Source organism: Gobio gobio (genome assembly GCF_949357685.1).
Source record: "Gobio gobio genome assembly, chromosome: 7".
NCBI lineage: Eukaryota > Metazoa > Chordata > Actinopteri > Cypriniformes > Gobionidae > Gobio > Gobio gobio.
In genome coordinates this window covers 46716174-46739244 of record NC_137103.1, presented here as the reverse complement: position 1 = coordinate 46739244, position 23071 = coordinate 46716174, and the positions used below count along the sequence as shown (strand labels likewise).

The 23071-nt window shown below is 41.8% G+C and overlaps 1 protein-coding gene across 4 annotated transcripts in view; it reads left to right on the top strand.

Annotated features, from left to right (window-relative positions):
- The window catches only part of znf385b (zinc finger protein 385B), a 166813-nt gene that overhangs the window by 120921 nt on the left and 22821 nt on the right, over positions 1-23071 (top strand). For all 4 annotated transcript variants that reach the window (XM_079822484.1, XM_079822483.1, XM_079822482.1 and 1 more), the window contains one exon: positions 18579-18689. In XM_079822484.1, the coding sequence (XP_079678610.1) occupies positions 18579-18689 (111 nt within the window). The remainder of the gene's footprint in view (positions 1-18578; positions 18690-23071) is intronic.

The following is a 23071-nucleotide window of genomic DNA, read 5'->3' as shown; positions in this document are numbered from 1 at the left end:
CAACCGAATTAACTACAACTGTACAAATTCTGAACCGAACTGAACAACTAGTTGTTAATGGCGTATTTAAACGTGCATCAGAGATGTGTCTCTCTTCTGTATGTGTGAGGTGCAAGAAAACCACAGGGAAAGGGGTACGAGTTTTGACTCATTTGTGTTGCCAGATCTTGTTAGAAAAAAAACAGCTAACAAGAACATGCCCACAATAAAACGACATAAGTCCAAATGCTTTATATTGAAAACAACCCACACCATGCCCACTTTAATATTCCCATAAACTTGATCGCTTTATGAACCAAACCTAAACAAGCCCAAAAACGCTTATAATAAGTGGACCTGGCAACACTTCAAGTGCTTGCTCTGCAAAGCAGCCTTCCAAACAGAAACAAAACATGACACCTCTGTGAACGGAGCTTTAGTTCAAATTGCAGAGCATAATAGCTGTAATTTTACTTTTGTCAAAAATAGTGGATACCAAACATGTGAGATGCCAGAACTTTGCTACCATGCTGTCAGTCATCGCAGTTTTGGAAGTAAGTATTTAAATGTGGTTGTCACTCCTGAATCTTTACAGTGTGTACACGGTGAGATTAGTTGTTTTATCTAAAACATTTCATCCTCCTTGATAAAATCACAGAAATTGGTATGATGTCATCATTTTGAAAGTTAAAAAATATCAAAATGATCTTCAAGTTGAGTCCTTGTGTCAGAATAAGTCTCGGAGTCAGATGCAAGTTCTCAATGTTTATTATAGAGGAATAAAGAGAGCGTCAGATGAATCACAAAGTCACAGTCCACGGCACAGAGACCACCCGCGGCGTCCCACGAAGTAATCCACTCTGGTCGGTGACCGGGAAGAAATCCTCACACGGCGAGAGACTGACGATAACCTCAGAACACTGGACGGAAGGCAAAACAACGTCCGACAGAAAAAGGTAGCTCACAGGAACCTGGATGATACTGGATCTCGCCTGAAAACAAAGCGCACCAGTAATACCAGAAAACAGAGCAAAGTTCACTCGAGGTCAAGTTCACAATATCCACAGGCGGGTAAACTCTGGGCTAAGACGAGCCTCCAGATGCCTGCGACCGAACCTGAAGAAACAGAAAGAGCTACCGACTGGACTCGGACAGCGAGACTGAAACCAACCAAGACAATGAGCACGCGACGAGAGACAGGACAGAGTGCTATAAAAAGAGAACAGCTGATGAGACACGACAGGTGAACAATTACTGAAACGAGTGGGAGGAGCCAGTGAACCAGTGAGGAACCACCACCAACAGGTAAGACATACATACACACACGATCACCCAGGAGTCCTGACAGTATCCCCCCCCCCATGACCGGCACCGGACGGGCATGGAGGAGACTCACCCTGTCGCCGACGGAGATCCTCGATCAGACCAGGGTCCAGTATATCCCGGGCCGGAACCCAAGACCTCTCCTCCGGACCGTAACCCTCCCAGTCCACTAAATACTGAAAACCTCTGCCCCTGCGACGAGAATCTAGTAATCTCCTAACAGTATAGGCAGGAGCACCATCCACTAGACGAGGGGCGGGGGGTTTAGGGGCAGAGACAGGGGGATTGTTCCGGGCAAAAATCACAGGTTTAACCCTGGATACATGAAAAACTGGGTGAACCCGACCAAGAATAGGAGGTAACTTAAGCTTGACCGCTACCGGATTAATGACCTTAGATATACTGTATGGCCCAATGAAACGAGGAGCCAGCTTACGAGAAGGCTCACGGAGAGGCAGATCCTTGGTGGAAAGCCATACCTTTTGTCCACACACATAACGGGGTGGAGGTCGCCGGTGACGATCAGCCGCAGCTTTGGTTCGTCTGGAGTTTTGCAACAAGAGTGATTTAGCTTTCTTCCAAGTGCGTCTGCACCTGCGCACGAAAGCTAAAGCAGACGGAACCGCTGCGTCGGGCTCCTGTGATGGGAAAAGAGGAGGTTGATAACCGACAGATAATTCAAACGGAGACAAATTAGTGGATGCGACGGGAAGAGAATTATGAGAATACTCGACCCAAGGAAGCTGTTGGCACCAAGAATTCGGATATTTAGACGACAGACAGCGAAGCGTTCGACCGAGATCCTGATTAGCCCGTTCGCATTGCCCATTGGTCTGCGGATGATAACCAGAAGACAGGCTGGCAGTAGCGCCGATCTGTCTACAAAACTCCTGCCAAAAACGAGAGATGAACTGAGGACCCCTATCTGAAACTACATCAGTCGGAATACCGTGTAACCGAAAGACGTGATTAATCAAAACCTGAGCCATCTCCTTGGCAGAAGGAAGTTTAGGCAGGGGAATAAAATGAACCGCTTTGGAAAAACGATCCACCACAGTCAATACGACAGTGTTACCATTCGACGCCGGTAAGCCGGTGACAAAATCAAGGGCTATATGAGACCAGGGGCGGGAGGGGACGGGCAAAGATTTAAGCAGACCAGCGGGAGGTTGATTAGATGCTTTATTACAAGCACAGACTGAACAGGCTAATACGAACTGTCTGACGTCCGAAGTCATAGAAGACCACCAAAAACGTTGACGGATGGCAGCCAACGTTCTCCGAATTCCTGGATGGCCGACAAACTTGGATTCGTGACCCCACCGGATGACATCGGAACGTAGGCGCTCAGGAACCCATAGACAACCCGCCGGACACCCCTCCGGAACTTCCCCCTCTCGGCCGGCCTCTCTCACCCGCTGCTCGATTCCCCACACGAGGGCACCGACCACCCTCCCCTCCGGGAGAATGGTCTCGGTCCGCTCCGAACCGGAACCCTCGAACAGACGGGAGAGAGCGTCAGGTTTAGTGTTTTTAGACCCCGGCCGGTACGAGAGGGTGAAGTTAAACCGCTCGAAGAAAAGTGCCCAGCGAGCCTGTCTAGATGTTAATCTTCTGGCTGAACGGATATATTCCAAATTCTTATGATCCGTCCAGACCAGAAAGGGTTCCGAGGTTCCCTCCAACCAGTGACGCCACTCACCCAGAGCGAGTCTAACCGCCAGCAGCTCCCGATTACCTATGTCGTAATTTCGCTCCGCTGGGTTTAACCGATGAGAGAAAAAAGCACACGGATGCACTTTCCCGTCAACAGAGGATCGCTGAGATAAAACGGCGCCTACCCCGACATCAGATGCATCCACCTCCACTATAAATTGTTTCGCCGCATCTGGAATAGAAAGAACAGGTGCAGAGATGAAACGGGACTTTAACTCATCAAAGGCCTCCTGAGCTTCAGTATTCCAACGGAAACACACTTTAGAGGAAGTAAGAGCGGTAAGAGGTTTAGCGATCTGACCAAAGTTTCTGATGAAACGCCGATAAAAGTTGGCGAAACCCAGAAATCGCTGAAGCTCTTTACGAGTGTCGGGCACTGGCCATTCGGCGACCGCTTTAACTTTAGCGGGATCGGGACGAATCTCTCCCTCGGCTATTACGAAACCCAGAAACGAAACCGACTCCTGGTGGAACTCACACTTCTCCGCCTTAACAAAGAGCTGATTCTCTAACAACCGTTGTAAAACCTGGCGAACATGCTGGGTGTGTATCTGCATAGAGGGAGAAAAGATGAGAATGTCATCGAGATACACAAAGACAAATTTGTTAATCATGTCACCCAGCACTTCATTGACCATGGTTTGGAAGACAGCCGGTGCGTTACAAAGACCGAACGGAAGAACGCAGTATTCCCAGTGCCCTGATGGTGTATTAAAGGCTGTCTTCCACTCATCGCCCTCTTTGATACGTACCAAGTGATAAGCGTTGCGCAGATCTAACTTGGTAAACACGTGCGCTCCCTGTAATAACTCGAACGCTGATGACATTAAAGGCAAGGGGTACTTATTCTTAACAGTAATGTCATTCAGCCCTCTGTAATCAATGCACGGACGAAGAGACCCGTCTTTTTTCTTGACAAAGAAAAATCCAGCGCCAGCTGGAGATGAGGAGCGGCGAATGAGACCGGCATTAAGAGATTCGTTAATGTACTTATCCATAGCCTCTCTCTCTGGTTTAGATAGGGAAAATATGCGACCCTTAGGCGGAGAAGTGTCTGAGAGAAGTTTGATTTCACAATCATACGACCGGTGAGGAGGTAGGGAAGTGGCCCGAGCTCTACTGAACACCCGACGCAGATCAGAGTACTCCGCCGGAACTCCCGAGAGATCAACATCCGGAACCTGAAAAGTAGAACACACAACAGGAGAAGGAGCAGGACCGAGACAAGAAACATGACACGAAGACTTCCAAGATAACACAACACCGTTCTGCCAATCAACGTGAGGATTATGTTTGGTCAACCAATCATGCCCTAAAATGACGGGTGATTGAGAATGTTCTAATAAAAAGAATTCAATCTCCTCACGATGATTGCCAGAAACAAACAGACTCACAGGGGGGGTGCGATGGGTGATAACAGCCATATGCTGTCCCTTTAAAGTCCAGGCGGAGAGAGAAGAAGACAGAGGAATAAAAGGAATATTCCATGATTTGGCCACACCGGCATCCAGAAAACTTGCCTCCGCACCAGAATCCAGCAACGCCTGTGAATGATAAGACTGTTTATAGTTTATGATTACTGGAAGTGTGGTACAGCTTACGGGAGACTTTAATGACGACACGCCCACCGAAACTCCCGAAGTCATCGGCGGGCAGACTCTTTTACCGGACACACAGCAGCGATATGTCCCGCCTTACCGCAATATAAGCACAAACCACAGGACAGACGACGATGTCTTTCAGTGGCAGTAAGACGGAGCTTGCCCAGTTGCATGGGTTCCTCCATTTGGAGAGAAGATGCGGGGAATTCCACCGGTTCAGAGACGGCGAGATGACGAAACGACCGGCGGATGTCACGTTGACGGTGGCGTGTCTCGATCCTCAACGCCAGATCGATCGCCGTCTCTAGAGATGTCGGCGGATCCCGTGCAGCGATCTCATCCTGGATAGCAGGGTTGAGACCCTCGAGGAACTGAGCCCGTAATGCAGCGTCATTCCAGCCGCAGGTGATGGCTAGCGTCTTGAACGCGATGGCATAATCCGTGACGGAAGAGGTCCGTTGCAAAAGTCTCACTAATTCGGCTGCTGCCATGTCCCCATGAAGTGACCGATCAAATAAACTCAACATCTCCGTTTCAAGAGCCTCAAACGAAGCCGTGCACGAAGCCCTGGCTCCCCATGCAGCCATTCCCCACTGCCTTGCCCTTCCGGTGAGAAGTGTCAGTACATACGCCACCTTAGATGATGAAGCGGCGAACCGCCATGGCTGAAGGGCAAAGACAAGGGAACACTGCTGTAAGAAAGCCCGGCAAGACTTGGGATCGCCATCGAAGGACGGGGGTGTCGCCGCGTGTGGCTCGCGGTCTGCAGGTGCACTTTCGACTGGTGCAGGAGGAAAACGCTCACCGACCTGGGAAACCATCTGGTCTACCCGGGTACTGAGTTCAGTAAATTGTCCGGACAGAACACGAAAATCTCTGGAAGCTTCATTCAACAGAGATGCATGCTGATCAATGATCACTCCCTGCTGCTGAAGTGCGGTGTACATCGTATCCGAACTCTCCGAACTCGCTGACTCCATCGGTGGCGTGCTCATTCTGTCAGAATAAGTCTCGGAGTCAGATGCAAGTTCTCAATGTTTATTATAGAGGAATAAAGAGAGCGTCAGATGAATCACAAAGTCACAGTCCACGGCACAGAGACCACCCGCGGCGTCCCACGAAGTAATCCACTCTGGTCGGTGACCGGGAAGAAATCCTCACACGGCGAGAGACTGACGATAACCTCAGAACACTGGACGGAAGGCAAAACAACGTCCGACAGAAAAAGGTAGCTCACAGGAACCTGGATGATACTGGATCTCGCCTGAAAACAAAGCGCACCAGTAATACCAGAAAACAGAGCAAAGTTCACTCGAGGTCAAGTTCACAATATCCACAGGCGGGTAAACTCTGGGCTAAGACGAGCCTCCAGATGCCTGCGACCGAACCTGAAGAAACAGAAAGAGCTACCGACTGGACTCGGACAGCGAGACTGAAACCAACCAAGACAATGAGCACGCGACGAGAGACAGGACAGAGTGCTATAAAAAGAGAACAGCTGATGAGACACGACAGGTGAACAATTACTGAAACGAGTGGGAGGAGCCAGTGAACCAGTGAGGAACCACCACCAACAGGTAAGACATACATACACACACGATCACCCAGGAGTCCTGACACCTTGCTTCAGTTTTAGCCCAACTTTAGTTCTTTATTTATATCTTGTTAGGAATCGTTTCTTTTCTTGCCATTGAGTAAAATCAATTTTAAGCTTCTCAGCCTCTGCTTCTTACCAGGTCCCATTTCTAAATGTTTTTTTGAAAACTTTCTTTAAATTATAGCATAAATATTATTTTCAGTTACAGAGTTTTGAAAGTCCTGAATAACACAGGAATTGCTCAACGGAGAGATTTAGAGAAAAGAGAACTGCCATTGTGTCATAATAACAAAGAGTTCTGCGTGTGTGTGCCCTGACATATGCCTCTCCTGGCAAACCGTCAGAGCCGACTGTTTGTGGAACATTATGAGCAGGTGTCCTTATGTATAATTAGTGCTTCCTCCACTCCACATGCAGAGAAAGCCTGCAAGTCCTCCCAAGCTGCTATTAACACAAGCCCACCGTCTTACTAAACATGATATCTCAAAAAACAAAACAAAAAACACTAGAGATGTGAATCAAGAATTTAATCATTTCATTTCCAAATCCAACTATTCAAAAGCAAATCATAATTATTATTCTATTTACTATATTTGTGTATGTATATATATATACACACACACTTCTGTTCAAATGTTTGGGGTCAGTAAGTTTTTTTTTTTACTCTTTTATTCAGTAATAATCCTATTGTCAGAGTTCTTTCAGGACCACTATTGTCAAAGATGATTGATTGACTATTAGCATACAGTTTGGATTGGCGGTATGGTTCTGTTCTGGGCAAGAACTCCCTGCACATCCATGCAGCCTAGCATGGATAAGATCAGGGAGAGCAGCAATAACCCCCCTTAGGGTAAACAGAACAGAACCAACATAACGTATTGCAGATATCATTAATGTTGATGTTAAATGTACAAAATAATTTGGGAATTTAGTCTGATTCAAGGGGAATCAGAATACCAAATCTTGACTGGACTGGACGAGAGGAGGAGCTGGGGATGGAGGAGGGTAAATGAGCTCTGCAGAAACGCAAAAGCTGCTGATAGTCCTGAAGGAGCTTATATGCATGCTGAGACAGTCAGCTGATGCGAGCTTGACTAATGTGACCTGCCAGAACTGACGCTTGATTTCTGTTATTTCGGTCTGTTTATTCTTGGTTTGGTGACAGAGATCTGACACTCCTATTGTCGGCTTTGAGTTCACTCGGGCCATGCGCTCTTCTGTCCATGTGATTTGTTTTGTGTGAAGAGTGTGGTGTTCGGATCCCGGCACTTTGGTCTAGTTTGGTTTCGGTTCTGTGTCGGGGTTCGGACATTCGTGCTCCGTGTGTTTGTCTTCTGTCTCCATGTTTGTCTTCTGCATACACTCACTCTTCGTTCTTGTTGTGTGAGTGTGCGGTTTTGAGTACGCTCGGGCCGTACCCTCTTCTGTCGGCTTGTGGTGTTGTGTTGTGTTCTGTTGTGTTTTGTGTAGCACGTGGTTTATGTTTACATCAGCCGTGTCCTTTCCTGTTGTTCTGTTTTATGTGGACATGCAGTCGGTGAGTGCTCTCATTGGCTGTGTGTTCGTGTCTTTTGTTCGAGCGCATGGCTTGTGATCGTGTTCGCTGGCCATGTGCTCTTGTTTTTGTTTTGTATGGTTTGAGCACATGGCACATCAGGTTTGTTTCTTTGTGCCATGTGCTCTCATGTTTATTGTCTAACCCCGCCCTGCTTGTTATCTGATTATTGGTTCATTTGCCTCACCTATCCTCCCTTGTTACCTGGGGCACGTTCAAAGCTCAAACCGGTGCGCAACGTTTTGCTACGGTTTCTGGTTTCCTGGAAACGGTGTGTAACGGTGTGCAACAGGTTTGAGATGCTGATGATTTTCTCTCGTTTGGTGGGTGTGTCAAATATGTCAGCCCAATCAGCAGCAACATGTATATAAACCACGCGGTATTAAAGAGACAGCTCGCACAATGGGTCCAAGTGAAGTTGTTTACAAATGTGTCCGTCTGGGCGTTCAACACACCCGTTTCCGTTTAAAAAACATTTTGCAACGTTTTGTCGGGGCTGAACGCAGCCCTGCTTTGTTTGCTGCCCTATTTATTAATCTCGTGTCCAATCCTGTGCCAGTTTGTCATTTAAAGTACCGGTGTTGCCAGTCGGCTCCTACCTTGTCTTGACCTGCCCAGTCCAGCTGCCAGTTGTGTTTTCCCCCACGGGGTAGTTTTGTTTTTTTTGCTCTTATTTTATTATTAAATAAAAGCCCATTGTTCTCTGCATCTTGAGTTTTGGCCTCATCCCTCACCCAACCCTGACACCGATAAAATATAGCACAACCAAGTTCAACCATAATAATGATAAGAAATATTTCTGAAGGATCATGTCAGAGTGGAAACTGGAGTAATGGTTGCTGAAAATACAGCTTTGCATCACAGGAATAAATTACTGTTTAAAATATATTAAAATAGAAAAAAGTTATTTTAAATTGTAATAATATTTCACAATATTACTGGTTTTACTGATTTTTTTATCAAAACCTAGTGAGCATAAAATCCTTTTTTTACCATTCAGTATTTCTAATACACTGTTAAAAAAGTTGCTGCCTTAAATTTTTGAGTACAATCAACTTAGCTGTATTAGTAATTTCAACTTAAATTACATTAAACTGACTTGAAAATTTTAAATGTGTTAAATCTTGTAAAATTGCATATTTTGATCAGTTAAAGTAATGTAAAAACATATGCTGTCATAACCAAATGATCATATAATTTTTTACAGTGTAGTAATGACCAAACATTTTCTGTATGTACGTTTTTCTAACATACCCTGCTCATTGGAACCATTCATTTGCGAATCAAACTGTGCATTTTTGCATGCAAGATGTACTGATGTGATGCACAAGCAATTTGTTTTGTTTTATTGTCCCACAATGATGGAATAAACATTTAAGAAACGTAACACAAAAATCACATGGTTTGGCTATTGAAACCATTTCACAACCAATTCTCAGTTCGCAAACATAATGAACACAAATGATAACAACAGAGAGTAGAAACGGACTAATTTGTCTCATGATTTGTGAAATACATTGAATAAATCTTTGCGATGGGGGCAGTTGAGGCAGCATTGGATAAAGAGGAGTTAGTCATCAGTGTGATTGTGTTTATGTGCTTGAGAGGACTGCGCCCGATGAAGGATCCCAGCGTGATTACAGCGGGCGCATAGTCACGGGTCTCTCTCTATGACTAAAATCAATGCTGCCAGAGTCACAACAGACTGAGGCCAGTTTGTGCTCAGCCAGGTGTTCTCAGCCATGAAGAGAATCACCACATTATCCATCTGCTGTGTTTTCTGTTCTTCAGAGACAGTCTCCGGCCTTGGCAAGGTCACAGCTATCGGCTCACTTTAAGATATTCTTACTATTACAGAGCTACAGATATCATTGAGGGAGCTCGTAAATAGGTTCAGAGACAGTGAAAGAGAAAGAAATAAAAGGAAGAAGGGAGACTGATGTATCCTAAGTGTTGTCCCGAGAGATGTCATTGTGGGCGTTAGCGTAAACTCTTTGCTTCTCTGACTGTTTTCTCTTCCAGGTCAGCTAATGTCATGGTTTAGCAACAGTTTGAAGAGAATTTCATCAGATTTCTGCTTTTGCCTTTGTTTTCTTTGTTGATTTTGCAGGTATGTGAGTGCACTCAGTCAGAATGATATTCCCTGTCAAATTTCATGTTTGTTTACTTGATAGTGAATGACAGAGAAGTGCAATTTAAATTGATTCGACAGTGACTAACTGGTGTGTCTTCCACTCAAGCGAATGAGATTAACAATGCCTGATTGACAAGTAACTCTCGTGAGATGGGGCTCCGCCCACAAATTGTGATATCATTGTATTTGTTTGTATCGGAGGTAAACTGTTACTGATGGAGTCAGTCATGTTGATTTGGGCAATTTAGACCTCTTCAAATTATTTGAAGGGTGCTCATGTGCACCCCCTTTGCAGCCTCTATGAAATGTAGTCTCAGCCTCAGACGTAACGCCCACGAACCGTTGGCTGAACGTCTGATGCATATGGCACAGAATATTGGAAACACATCAGGAGTGGAATTCTATAGGAGTTCCGGAAGATGTGTGCATCATATTCTTTAACAGTCCACCTGGAAATAAAGCCGTCATGATGCCAAACCCCGTCATGTTTATATTTGTGACAATGAGTGCTTATCAGGATCAACTAAACGTTGGATTTTCAAAAGTATTTGAAGTATGTGACATTGTAGGGCCATCGACTTTATATTTTTACGCCTATAAACATGATGCTGAACAAAGCAAACTGTGATTGGCCTCTGGGCGGTCCTTGGCCAATGAAAGCTGCTATGGAGTCCAGACCTTCTACCGTCAGTCTGAAGGTCAGGCTACGCGAGACTATATGCAGCGTGGTCTTAAAATATATATTGAACCTCTTGGCTCAGAATAAAAGCACAATTCCAATATAGGCTGTAATTAACTCTTGTTTTAGTACCTGATATTATTTCAAACAGTTAAAGTTGTCTTTTTGCCTATGCATGAAGAAAAAAAAGGCAGATGGAGCTAAAGTCAGAACAGGTTTGTCCAGCGCAATAAATAAGCGTGAAAATCGTACAAAAAATGTGTTAAATCTAGACAGATCAAACATAAGAAAGCAACCTTCACATTTGAATTGGCTTTTTTTTTTGACTGGTGTAAAGATGGAAAAATATGACACATCAAAAAAAGTAAAATTGTCATGTTCATTTGTTCTCTTGAATTGAGCGAAATGACCGAATTAATTCAAAAGCAAATTCAGTTTACAGTTCTGATGGTTTAACATTTATTTACATTTATGATTTTGTTATTTCTGATCTCATAGTATTTGGACGTTTGACATTTAAAAGTTGATTGACCATTTAATGTGCAATCATATCGTTGACATTTCAGTTTTGAAATCTCTGAGCAATGTCAGTACAAACTGATTAATATTCATGAGCTCATTTTTTTTTGTTGCCACATTGCCATCCATCAGTTTCCCCCCTCTGTAGAACTTGTTCCAACACCGCAGGTTGAGCTGCGTCCCATACGCCAGATTTTGATTACACCTCAGGACGCTCCAGCCACATGCTGTGGAAGAGCACAGCAATCCCACCAGCTGTATCTTCTCACCTGACCCCTCCATCTCCCACAGTCATTATATCTTTAGCCTGTAACTTCCCTGCACTGATAGCTGTTGTGCTGTTGTGGTGGGAGAGCGAGATTTTAATTACAGATTACCGCTGTTCAGCGTCATACAGGTAGCGTGTCAGAAAACTGACAGACTGCAACTATGGACTTTGGATTCTTTAAAAAAAAAAAAAATTGACATGGGGAGGTTTCTGTACTGTGGTTGGTAGAATGAGGAACAGCATTAGTGACCCGCAGAGGGCATAAATGGATGGCTGCTACTCCACTGTACCGTCCCCTAATCAAATAGAGAGCACTCTTATCCAAGGATAAAATGGCATCAGCAAAATGTACCCAAGTCTACTTGAAAAGGTACTCCGGTCCGGTTCATGTGAACTCACAATTAGTGCAAAATCAGCCTGGCCTAACTCACAGAGGTGATCTGCTACTGATGACATCATTTATATGTACACTCTAAAAAATGCTGGGTTTAAAACAATCCAAGTTGGGTTGAAAATGGACAAACCCAGCGATTGGGTTGTTTTAACCAACCCAGTAAATTGGTTGGTTTAACCCAGCGATGGGTTAGTCAATTTTCAACCCAACTTGGGTTGTTTTTAACTCAGCATTTTTTAGAGTATATATATATATATATATATATATATATATATATATATATATATATATATATATATATATATATATATATATATATATATATATATATATATATATATATATATATATATATATATATATATATATATATATATATATATATATATATATATATATATACACTCTAAAAAATGCTGGGTTAAAAATAACCCAAGTCGGGTTGGACAAATGGACTAACCCAGCAATTGGGTTGTTTTAACCCAGCGATTGGGTTGTTATAACCCAGCAATTGGTTTTTTTAAGCAAACATTTAACACAACCGCTGGGTTAAAACAACCCAAATGCTGGGTTAAAACAACCCAATTGCTGGGTTAGTCCATTTTCAACCCAACTTGGGTTATTTTTAACCCAGCATTTTTTAGAGTGTATATGTGTGTATGTTAATAATTTAATGACAGCAAATAAGTTGTACACAAACTTTACTGAAAAAAACCCTGCAGAAATTGATTTCTATACATTGGCAAAGCTGTCAATACTAGAAACTAGTAGCACAGGCACTTGCAGACCTCCAGTGATTCAGTGATTTAATTGCTGTCACTGTAAACGGGGCATGAGATGTCATTAAGCCAAATATCTAGCTGGTTAATGTGGAATTCAAAACATCCAGTTTAGTTTCGGTAAAGTCAAGGCTTTGGATGCAATCCATCCAACACGAAGGGTGACTGTCGTAAATTCTTAATGGACCGAGTTCATACGAACTCTTATCAGGAGTGAACAGAATTTGCTGTGTAGAGTTGACTCCTGTTTACCCAAGCTCATCAGTTATTCAGAACTAATCAGCCTGAGATGCGAGGTTCAGCAGGCAGGCAGGGTGACAGCGAGCGAGCGAGCGAGCGCGTGTGTGTTTGAGAGATGGAGAGAGAGAGAGGTGTTGCCGTGAGAACAGTCCTCCAGTGCATCGCTACCGGAGCGCAAGCCACACCAAGTCTCTTTCCGTCTCTCTCTCCGCTGGACTCTCTCGGTTGTTATTTCACACAAAAGTGCGCTATGGACACTCTCCATTTGCTCCAGGTAAAATATGCCAGAATTGTGTCTCAAGTTGAATATGCTACTTTCTTTTCCTTTTTTTGCTTTTGTCTGTTTTTCAAGTGAGCAATGCCTTCCTATAAGAGAGACGGCTGTTGTGAGTGTGTGCAATGGTTAAATTACTTGGAGGCAAATTCAGAAGTCAGCTCTTTCATGCCAGGGTTTCATGCATGGCTTCGAGAAGTAGTGAAACACTGTGCGTAATCCTATTGGATGCTGCACAGCACATTTTTTAGAGCTTGTTAAATTTTGTCCGTTTATTTTCTTGTCTCATTAAATTCTCAGATCCATGAGCATAGATTTGCAACAGAATGGGAACGTGTCCCTACCACAGTTAGAAACTACTGAATAATTCCAACAATCATTTCTCTTTGTTATTTAAGCATTGGATGTTGTTTTGGCATACTTTTATTTGTTAAATTAAAGTATTTTATGTGTAAACAGGGGCTCTATTTCACTGAAAATCTCCAGCTCAAGCTCCAACTCTCAAATCTCATCTATTCTACTTACAATACAGTTTTTAAAGTTTGGGGTCATTAATTATATACACAGTAAATATTAAAGAAATGTGTGCTTTTATTCCGAATGGACACATTCAATTCATCACAAGTGGCAGTATATACATTTATAATGTCTATAATGTTTCTGTTTCACATAAATATTCTTTTTAACTTTCTCTCAAAGAATCCTGATGTATCACAGTTTCCACACAAATATTAAGCAGTTTTCAGCATAATAAACATATTAGAATGATTTCTTAAGGATCATGTGACACTGAAGACTGATGCTGAAAATTCAGCTTTGCGCTCCCAGGAATTAATTTAAAATATCTCAGAATGGAAAACTATTCTTTTGTAATAAATAAATTGTTATAATATTTCAGAATATTACTGTTTTACTGCATTTTTTATCAAATAAATGCAGGCTTGGTGAGCATAAAAGACTTAAGCATTTCAAAATCTTGTCGACCCCACACGTGGTGTATATGAACTGCCGCTTCACATGGAAACTTTATCTGTGAACTATATGAAAAAGAGATTCGTAAAGATTCTTCAAAGTGATCCCTTTGTGTTTTACAGAAAAAACCTATTGTTTTTTTCTTCAAGTCATCAAACAGTATCGGCTCCTGACTGTAAATTAAGGTAGAGCAGACTCAGGGTCTTAGCACTAGTTTATGTTAAACATTTTGTGAGCTTTATATTCTAAATGGCGCTCTAATTTTGATTGACAGGCTTTAAGTAGGCCTACACACAACACACGCATAGAATGATATCTTACAATTGCTTCAATGTAGTATTGATTGCCTCAGGATGTTGTTTTAGAAAATTAAGAGAGGAATTCAGGTGAGGAAAAGAAAGCCATGTGACCCATGTCTATTCTCAGAACAAACGCAAAACTAACACAACAGAACTATATAAAGGCCATTCACAAGAACATGTTAATCAGACTAATATACGCATAGCTGAAGCGGATTCATACCGTCTTGGTCTTAAGCGAGGTTTACATAAGGTAGCGTGAAAATAAAGGCTGATTTATAGCTCTGCGTCGGACCTACGGCGTAGGCTATGCGTCAGTTTTCATTTATACTTCTGTGTCGTTGTCCACGTCAATGTGCAATTACACATGCAGACCGCTAGTAGGCAGTGTCAATGGGCAATGTTGATGGTGTAACCCACAGTATCAAGGCAAACCCCAAAGAAGAAGCAGCTTGTTGTGTACGTTGTTGGAGTTAGCAGCAGTGATGGTGGCAAATAGACAGTGACTTTTGTTGCAGCTTCAGTTGTTAAATATCGAAGAACAGATCATTTATAATCCGCAAGCAGATTTTTTTTTTTTTTGACTTGAGGGAGGGGTCCTAGCAGACCAATCACAGCGCTCGAAGGTCCGCGTAGAACTGACATATTGTTACATTTTTGGAGAGGTGCCATAGACTGTAAAAAAATATGGACGTAGTGTCCGTGACATCACCCATAGGATTCTGATGAGCAGTTTTGAAGCGTAAAGTAGGGTCGAGCTGGCCGTTGCCATCTTGGCAGCGCGTCATCGCGCGTCACTCCTAGATAACAGAAAATGGGCAAAAAGGCGGGACGTGGGCGGAGCTGAAGGGACGCGATGACTAACAGACAGCAGATAAATGGCTATCCAGCTTAAAATAAGCAAAATAATCTGCCAATGGGGTAAGCAAAATAATCTTAATTCAAACAGAAAACAAGATTATTTTGCTTACCCCAAGTAAGATTTTTTAGATATTTGGACTGAAAACAAGACAAAAATACTAAGTAAGAAAAGCTTTTTTTGCAGTGTAAACATGTTTTATTCTGCTGTAAAGTTGGGCATTTTAACATGGGGCTCAATGAGATTCTGCTCCCTTCTGGAGCCTCTCCCTAGTGGCCAGTCGATGAATTGCAGTATTTGTCACTTCCGTATTGGCTTCAAGTGAAACTACGGGAGGTTGCTGGGAGAGGTGCACGTCAGGCTATGCTTGCTACACACAGCCTACAACGAAGATACAGTGTATGTTTGACGCAGAAGTGTAAATCATGCTCCATTGGCTCTTAATAAGAGTGCGCTGCAGTTCCATTTTTCACCACATATTTACATTGGCGCTGTAGAGCATGCCTGCCGAAGCCATATGTTAAATTAATATATCTCGCTCACTTTTTGACTTAAAACAATCTCGAAAATCTGAATAATGTTTGTTTCAGAACTCTGAACACATTTACAATTTATTATTGATTCAGTTTATAATAATTTGTTACATTTTATATAGCGCTTTTCTAGGCACTCAAAGCGCTGTACATATAGAAGGGGGAAATCTCCTCAACCACCACCAATGTGCAGCATCCACCTGGATGATGCGACGGCAGCCATATTGCGCCAGAACGCCCACCACACACCAGCTGATTGGTGGAGAGGAGACGAGGAGATGAAGCCAATCTGTATATGGGGATGATTAGGAGGCCATGATGGACAGAGGCCAATGGGCAAATTTGGCCAGGATGCCGGGGTTACACCCCTACTCTTTATCGAAGGACATCCTGATATAGAGGTCTTTCTATGATTTGGATGAATATTTTGCTGGGGCTGGGGTTAAACCCAAACCTATGCTAAGCTTCTTGTTTTGCAGCAATAAAGTGTATTTGTTGTCATTTGCTGTCATATTTTTAGCATTCAGGACTTAATTGGAGAATATGAGTGCTTATTTGTAAAGGTTTATTAGAGGCTTTTGTTTGCTTGGATTTCTAATTATTTGTTTGATTAAAGGATAACAAGCTGGCATAACTTCAGGAGCTGCAATTGATCAAGTCCACAAAGGTGCTTGGTTGCTCTCCTGTGCTGATGTGCCAGTGTTCACATTTGCTTTCCTGTCTTCATCCTCCTTGGTTCAGTAATCAGAGTATCTATTTCTATCAGGTTGAGCCCAGGAGTACAGCAAGGCTGCCATTGATTCTCACTGTTAAACAGCTGTCTTGCCTGCAGCTTGGGATCCTTATTGCTCTCATTTCCACCTTGCGTTCAGGGTCGTGCAGACAGACTAATGCAGAGGACACTGTGTGTCTGATTCATGTCTCTCTAACTCTCATTCTAATGCTGTTTTCAGACTTAGGTCATTTTCTCTTCAGTTCATTTTAATTGTCTCTTTGCAAATTATACTTTTTGGTCCAAACCGTAACTGCACTGTGAGTACTAGCATCAGCTGTGTACCACTGCAACTAGGTAATGACTCAGAACAGGAAGATGCCAGCTTCACTGTTTTATTTATGTTTTTGTCACTTTGAATTTACCACCAAAACTTTACATTCACAGAACACAGGTGCGGATGTATTGCAATAGAAGCAGCTGTTAAGCAGAGATGAGCCCCTTTCACACAGAGATTCCCCCCGAAAAATCACTGATAAAATGTCCTGAGATTTGTCCGTTAATGAATTTTGGTTCATTAACACTGCCAGTGATTTTCTGGAATCTGTGTTTGCATTCACACACATCCCGTAAAGATCACGTAAAGACACGTGACATCAGGATGTGACGTGTAATGTCTCCGCAGCAGAGTCTTAAAGGAGTAGTTTGCTTAAGAATGAAAATTTCCTGATAATTTACTCACCAAATATCTTTCTTTCTTCAGTCCAAAAGAAATGAAGGTTTTTGAGGAAAACATTCCAGGATTTTTCTCCATATAATGGACTTCAATGGGGTATAACGGGTTGAAGGTCCAAATTCCAGTTTCAATGCAGCTTCAAAGGGCTCCACACGATCCTAGCCGAGGAATAAGGGTTTAAATTATATACTTTTTAACCACAAATGTTTGTCTTGCGTATTACGTAATTTTGGATGACGTGGGGGTGAGTAAATTATCAGGAAATGTTCATTCTAAAGTGAATTACTCCTTTAAGTTTGCTTATGATCTGCGATTTCTCTCTCGAGAAACCACGCTTGTGCAATTTTTTTCTGATTCGATCATAAACTGGCGCATCGCATACCGTTCCACTAAACTGGCAAATGTTCTTCTACATAATCACTATGACACACCCCTTATGGCATTGATCATGCCAGTTGTTCACACAGGGTGCGTTCCAGGACTGATCCCGGCAAAGTTACTAGGTCCCCATCCCAGGATCGATCCTGGGATCAATCCCAGGATGTATTTGGGTTCACACAGAAGGCATTCTAGCAATTTTATGGCAATTTTATGGGATCAACGCTCTGTGTGAAAGGGGCTATGGAAAGTCAAATCTAGTGGCACTTTTCACAAAATTGACTTTTGCAAATCACCAACTTATAGGCAATTGACTTGGGCTCCAAATTAGAGTCTTTTAGTTTACAAGGAGAAATATTATTATTATTATCATTATTTACATGTAATATTTTTAAATATCTCTTGTACTCACCAAAACTGCACATAGTTGATCAAAAATACAGTAAAAACAGTAATTTTGTAAAATATTATTACAATTTAAAATAGTAACCAGTCTATTTTAATAATTTTTAAAAATGTAATTTTTCCTGTGATTTTTTTTTTTTTTTTTGCAATATTTGGTGCTCAAGAAAAAAAATTTATTGTCAATGTTGAAAAATGCTGCTTGTTAATTTCGGGTAAACAATTTTGTGATACATTTTCCTTGATGAATAGAAAAAGTTCAAAGAACAGCATATATTTTAAATAGATTTTTTTTTTTGTAACATAGATGTATTTACTGTCCCTTTTGATCAATGTTTTGCATCATTGCTGGTTATGAGCAATGCTTTATATGACCAGTATGACCAGAAGCATGAAAATATGCTAATTCAACATTTATTAGTAGCGTTTCATGTCCACAAATTGGACATATTACCTTTATACCATTTTCAAACTGTACCCCAAACCAAGTAGACTTGCACACCCGAGTCTAGAAAACCCCTTTAACATCAGCCACACGATTCACACGCTGACGACAAACAGACTCTGGTCCACAGCAAAATCTCTAGTGTGAAAGCACTCTAAATGTTCCTCTGCTCTTTGTCTTCCAGATGGACCCTGTCCAGAAAGCGGTAATCAACCACACATTTGGAGTCTCCATTCCTCCCAAGAAAAAGCTAGTTATTTCTTGCAACATCTGTCAGCTTCGCTTTAATTCAGATGTGAGTACAAAAAACAAACTCTCTCTGGCTATTCATGTGTGTTTATATGAGGGTGTGTAAATGTTTGTCTTTGGTTTGTGCATGTGCTGCATCTCCTACTAGTATACCCCTTTCTCTTAAATATGGAAAGAGGAGTGATTTTAGCCCATTCCGCAGTCCTGCCTGTGTAAAAGTGGCTGTTATAGTGCTGTGTTTTGCTCTGCACGCTGATGGCTGATTAAAACTAGCCCCAGTACAGCCGTTTAGGGTGCAAGTGGCAACGCTCTTCATTAATCATACAAAACAAGGTAAGTGCGCTAATGTATGGTAATTTTAGCAGACGTGATGCTGCCAGTTCACTGAGCCAGCTTCTAATGACACTTCTCAACCATTTTCAACAAGACGCATACTGGATCATTTAAATCGTTTCATTTAAATCAATTGTTATGTTTGATGTTTTTCAGAGCTGTATCTCATTCACTTGCTTTACCTGTGTTGATTGCACGCTAAGCCATTGAGCCCATAATAAACAATTCAGCTCAGATACTAAAGTACGCCTTTATAATACATTTGTGATGTTGTTAGTTGTATACACAAAGCCTGAAGCTGATGATACATGGGGCAACTTTTTTGAGCAATGTTGCTGGGCAATGTTAAAAAGCAATTTTGCTTGGCCACTTTCCCATTGGGAATGGGCAACAAATTTCTATCTGGATACTTTAGATCGGTCATGGGCCCTGTGTCTTACCTGGTTGCCCATTGACGGCAACATTGCCTTGGTAACTCAAAAAGTTGCCCTGTGTATCATCACCATAAGGGTTTACATAGGGTTGGGAATCAAGAATCTTTCTTACTCAGCTATATTTTAAAAAAAACCTGGAATGAATGAAAATGAAAATCCAAATTATTTTCATGATGTTCGGCCCTATTAACTCTTCTTGATTTCTGCATTACTAATTATGGCCAAATAAAAAAACAAAACTAAGTTGTGAACCGTGTTTTGCCCGATTCAAATTCAGATTTGAATGCAAGAAAATTGATTCAATTGATGAATTGAGAAAGAATTCATAAAAAAATATTCTATAAGACTTTTAAGTTGAATGTTTGCTTGACATGTTTGAAACGTTTGAAAACAGTATAAAAAGCCTTGAAGTTTTATGGTTTATTGACCAATTTATGTAATTCCAGTTCAACTTTCAAATTCACACTCATCAAAAAGTCAGCCAATCTTCTTCATTCTGAATTTTGTGCAACCCTGGTTGTGACCTTGTAGTATATTGAATATTTTGAAAGAGAAAGACAATAAATTGACAACACATCTTTTTTTGCATTGCCATCACTGTAGTAATAACATTGTTGTCAGTTTCATGAATTAATGTTTCCTCTTTTGAACAGATTATGTTTGATTATACATCCAAAAGACTCACAATCAGTCTGAAACTTCAGTCACCCAAACATGAAAATTGTCATCATTTGCTCACCCTCATTTACAAAGAAAGATATATATATTAGGGATGCCACAATTCTCAATATAATATTGAACCGTTCGGTACGGCATTCACGGTTCAATACGCGCTTGTGAATTGCGTTTTTTTTTTTTTTGCATTGAATTCATCATCATCATCAAAGCTCTTATTCAGGACACACATGGTCCAAAAAACACAAACATGAAATATACCAATACAAACACAAAAACAAACAAACAATACATATAACATATTTGCATATAAACTAAAACGCCAGTGGTTCCACAATCTGGAGAAAATCTGACTGAACTTAGTGTTGGGTTTGTCAGTGTTAAAATTATACTGTTTGCAGAGTCAATTAATTATTTTTCTACAAATTTTGTCATTTGCCTCCATCCCAATACTGAACCACGCGACATACATTCACATCAGATGTTAGTGGTAGTTATACTCACGGAACACTATAGTTATTCACAATCAAGAAAGTTCATTATTTTTATGCGGTTTTAAAGCCTTGCTGGGTCATTTGCGTGCGTGGTTTTAAAATGCGGTTTTCCGAGCGCGCGCACCAAACGGCTGTCAAACACGTGATTACTGAACTAAGTAGTCTTACTGCGTTAATACTGTCAAATACACACAAGGTTAACATAAACACAATCGGTTATGTCTAAAGTGAAAGTAAAATCGCGTGTGTCTGTATATTAGATGCATGCAGGTCTTAAAATGACAGCAGCGCAGCCTAGTGAACACGCTGTCCTCAAAGGGACAGTTCAGCTGTAAAATTATGTCATTATTTACTCACTCTAATATTGTTCCAAACCTGTATTCATTTCTCGATGACAGAATTTTCATTTTTGAATGAACTATCCCTTTAATGTTAATACAACAACAAAAGACAAAGAGAAAATCACTCATTGCTCTTGACTGAAAAACTTATACAGTATAGCTTTAATAAGAATCAATGGATATTTTATAGTGAAGTCTATGTAGTGTTTTATTTTTACATTTATTCATTCAATTTCATACTTAAATGCTGCTGTACTGCTCTGAGATGCCAGTGTAAATCTATATATATATATTTATTTTATATTATACAACACTCTAGGGATACAAGGTTTTTTTTTTTTAAAGTAAAGTTTAAGTAAGGTTTTTCAGTTCTTTTAAGTAAAATAAAGAAAGACTATTGCAATAAAAAAAATTCTTTTTTTCTCCTCAACCTCTTGCTTTTCCTGTCGCCTAAGAATAGAATAGCAAAAAACTGATGTGACAAGCCATCAGATACGAACCGAACTGAAAACCGTGGTTAAAAACCGAGGTATGTATTGAACCGTGGACTAACTGTATTGTTGCATCCCTAATATATATATATAGTTCTGGTCCTCAACTCTGATTGGCTGAGAGGCAGCACCGTTTGCATCACTCAAAATTGTATATTGCAATATTACTGTTTTTACTGTATTTATTATCAGTATAGCGAAGTTAATAATATTTTGGTATATCCCATAGCTGCTAGTTATGTTTCCCTTACATTTTGTAATCTATAGTAGATTTTCATGCATAATGTCCAAAATAAAATGTTGCATTGTTTATTCACTGGCAGAGCAGTAAAATCCCAGCGGTTAAACAGTACCGTTGTGTTTACGAGTGCGCACACAGGTGTTGGGTTCTGTGCAGAGTTAGCTGGCAGAGGCTTGTGTTGTGTTGTTCTCTATGGGAGAGGGGTAATTACTTACTGTACCGCCATGTTGTTCCACTCTGTCTTGGCATTGATTAAGCCATTTAATTTAAGATGAATGGCACAGGGTGGCAATAAGCCCTGGCTGACAGAGGGCTCCCACTGCGAGCGGTAATTGAGAAAAGGTTTCTCTCAGAGTGGAAAACAGACGCAGGAGCACCATTGTGCATCTGTTTTGTCTCCTCCAGGTCTTTTTCATCTTTATCACGACAAACAGGCAGGAATGCAGCACAGGAACCCGGGAAACCCCTTTGGACTCCTGAGCAAAGGCAGACGTGGTCCTGTTGACTCAGTGGGGCGGCCGCTGGGTGTCCCAGCCGGCCTGTTGTTCCCTCCTGCGGCGCATAATTGCTTGATTGCTATCCAGTTTGAAACCCTTGTTTCAAACACAGCCGATGTGCTTCTGAATTGAAGCGACTGCTAGAGATTAACTTGTCTTGGCTTCCTGTTATCGTCTTCCTCTCTCTCTCTCTCGTCCTCCGAACAAGCACAATAAAAGCGGAACGTGAAATGACTGCCCTTGTTGCGATAATTTAAAACAGTTTCCTCTCCCAATCGCCCATTTGAACAATGCTTTTAAGATTAAGCGGCGTATCTGAGCTATCGTGGGGCGAGCAGAAGTGTCAACGGATGTTCCCAGGACTGTCAAGCTCTTTGATGCTAATTCTGGGTGCATGTGTTGCCACGTTGTGATCTCCACCGATAGAGCTGTCTCTCCTGCTCTCTGTGCTCCCTGGAGATGCTCATCTGCAGGCCCAGTCCAAAGCGCATCTTGCTTAAGTGGAAGTGATGCTCTGGTTGGCATGTCAGAACGAATCAGCCCGCATCCCGTGTTTACCTTCGTTCTCAGCAGGCCTGAAGATGCCGTGTTTGTCAAGCGCTGTGCTGTTACTATTTCATGTTCCAGGAGAACAGAGATCTACACGTATTTTACACAGGCAAAATGGCTCGTGTTGGTCTCGCAGCTTGCTCATGTATATTAGCCTTCACCCGCGGAAGCTACAAACATTATCCTCGACTTTATTAAAGCTCAAACGCCTCTTCATTTTGCCACAGTCCGGCGATGTAATTTAATCCCATACTTTAGCGCACGCTCTGGACTCACTGTGTCATCCAATCCTGTTGCCAGAGGGGAAAAAACATTGTGCAACTAAAGGTTGAACACATCCTCGGCCAAGCTCTAGTGAAGTTTCGAGGGAAGC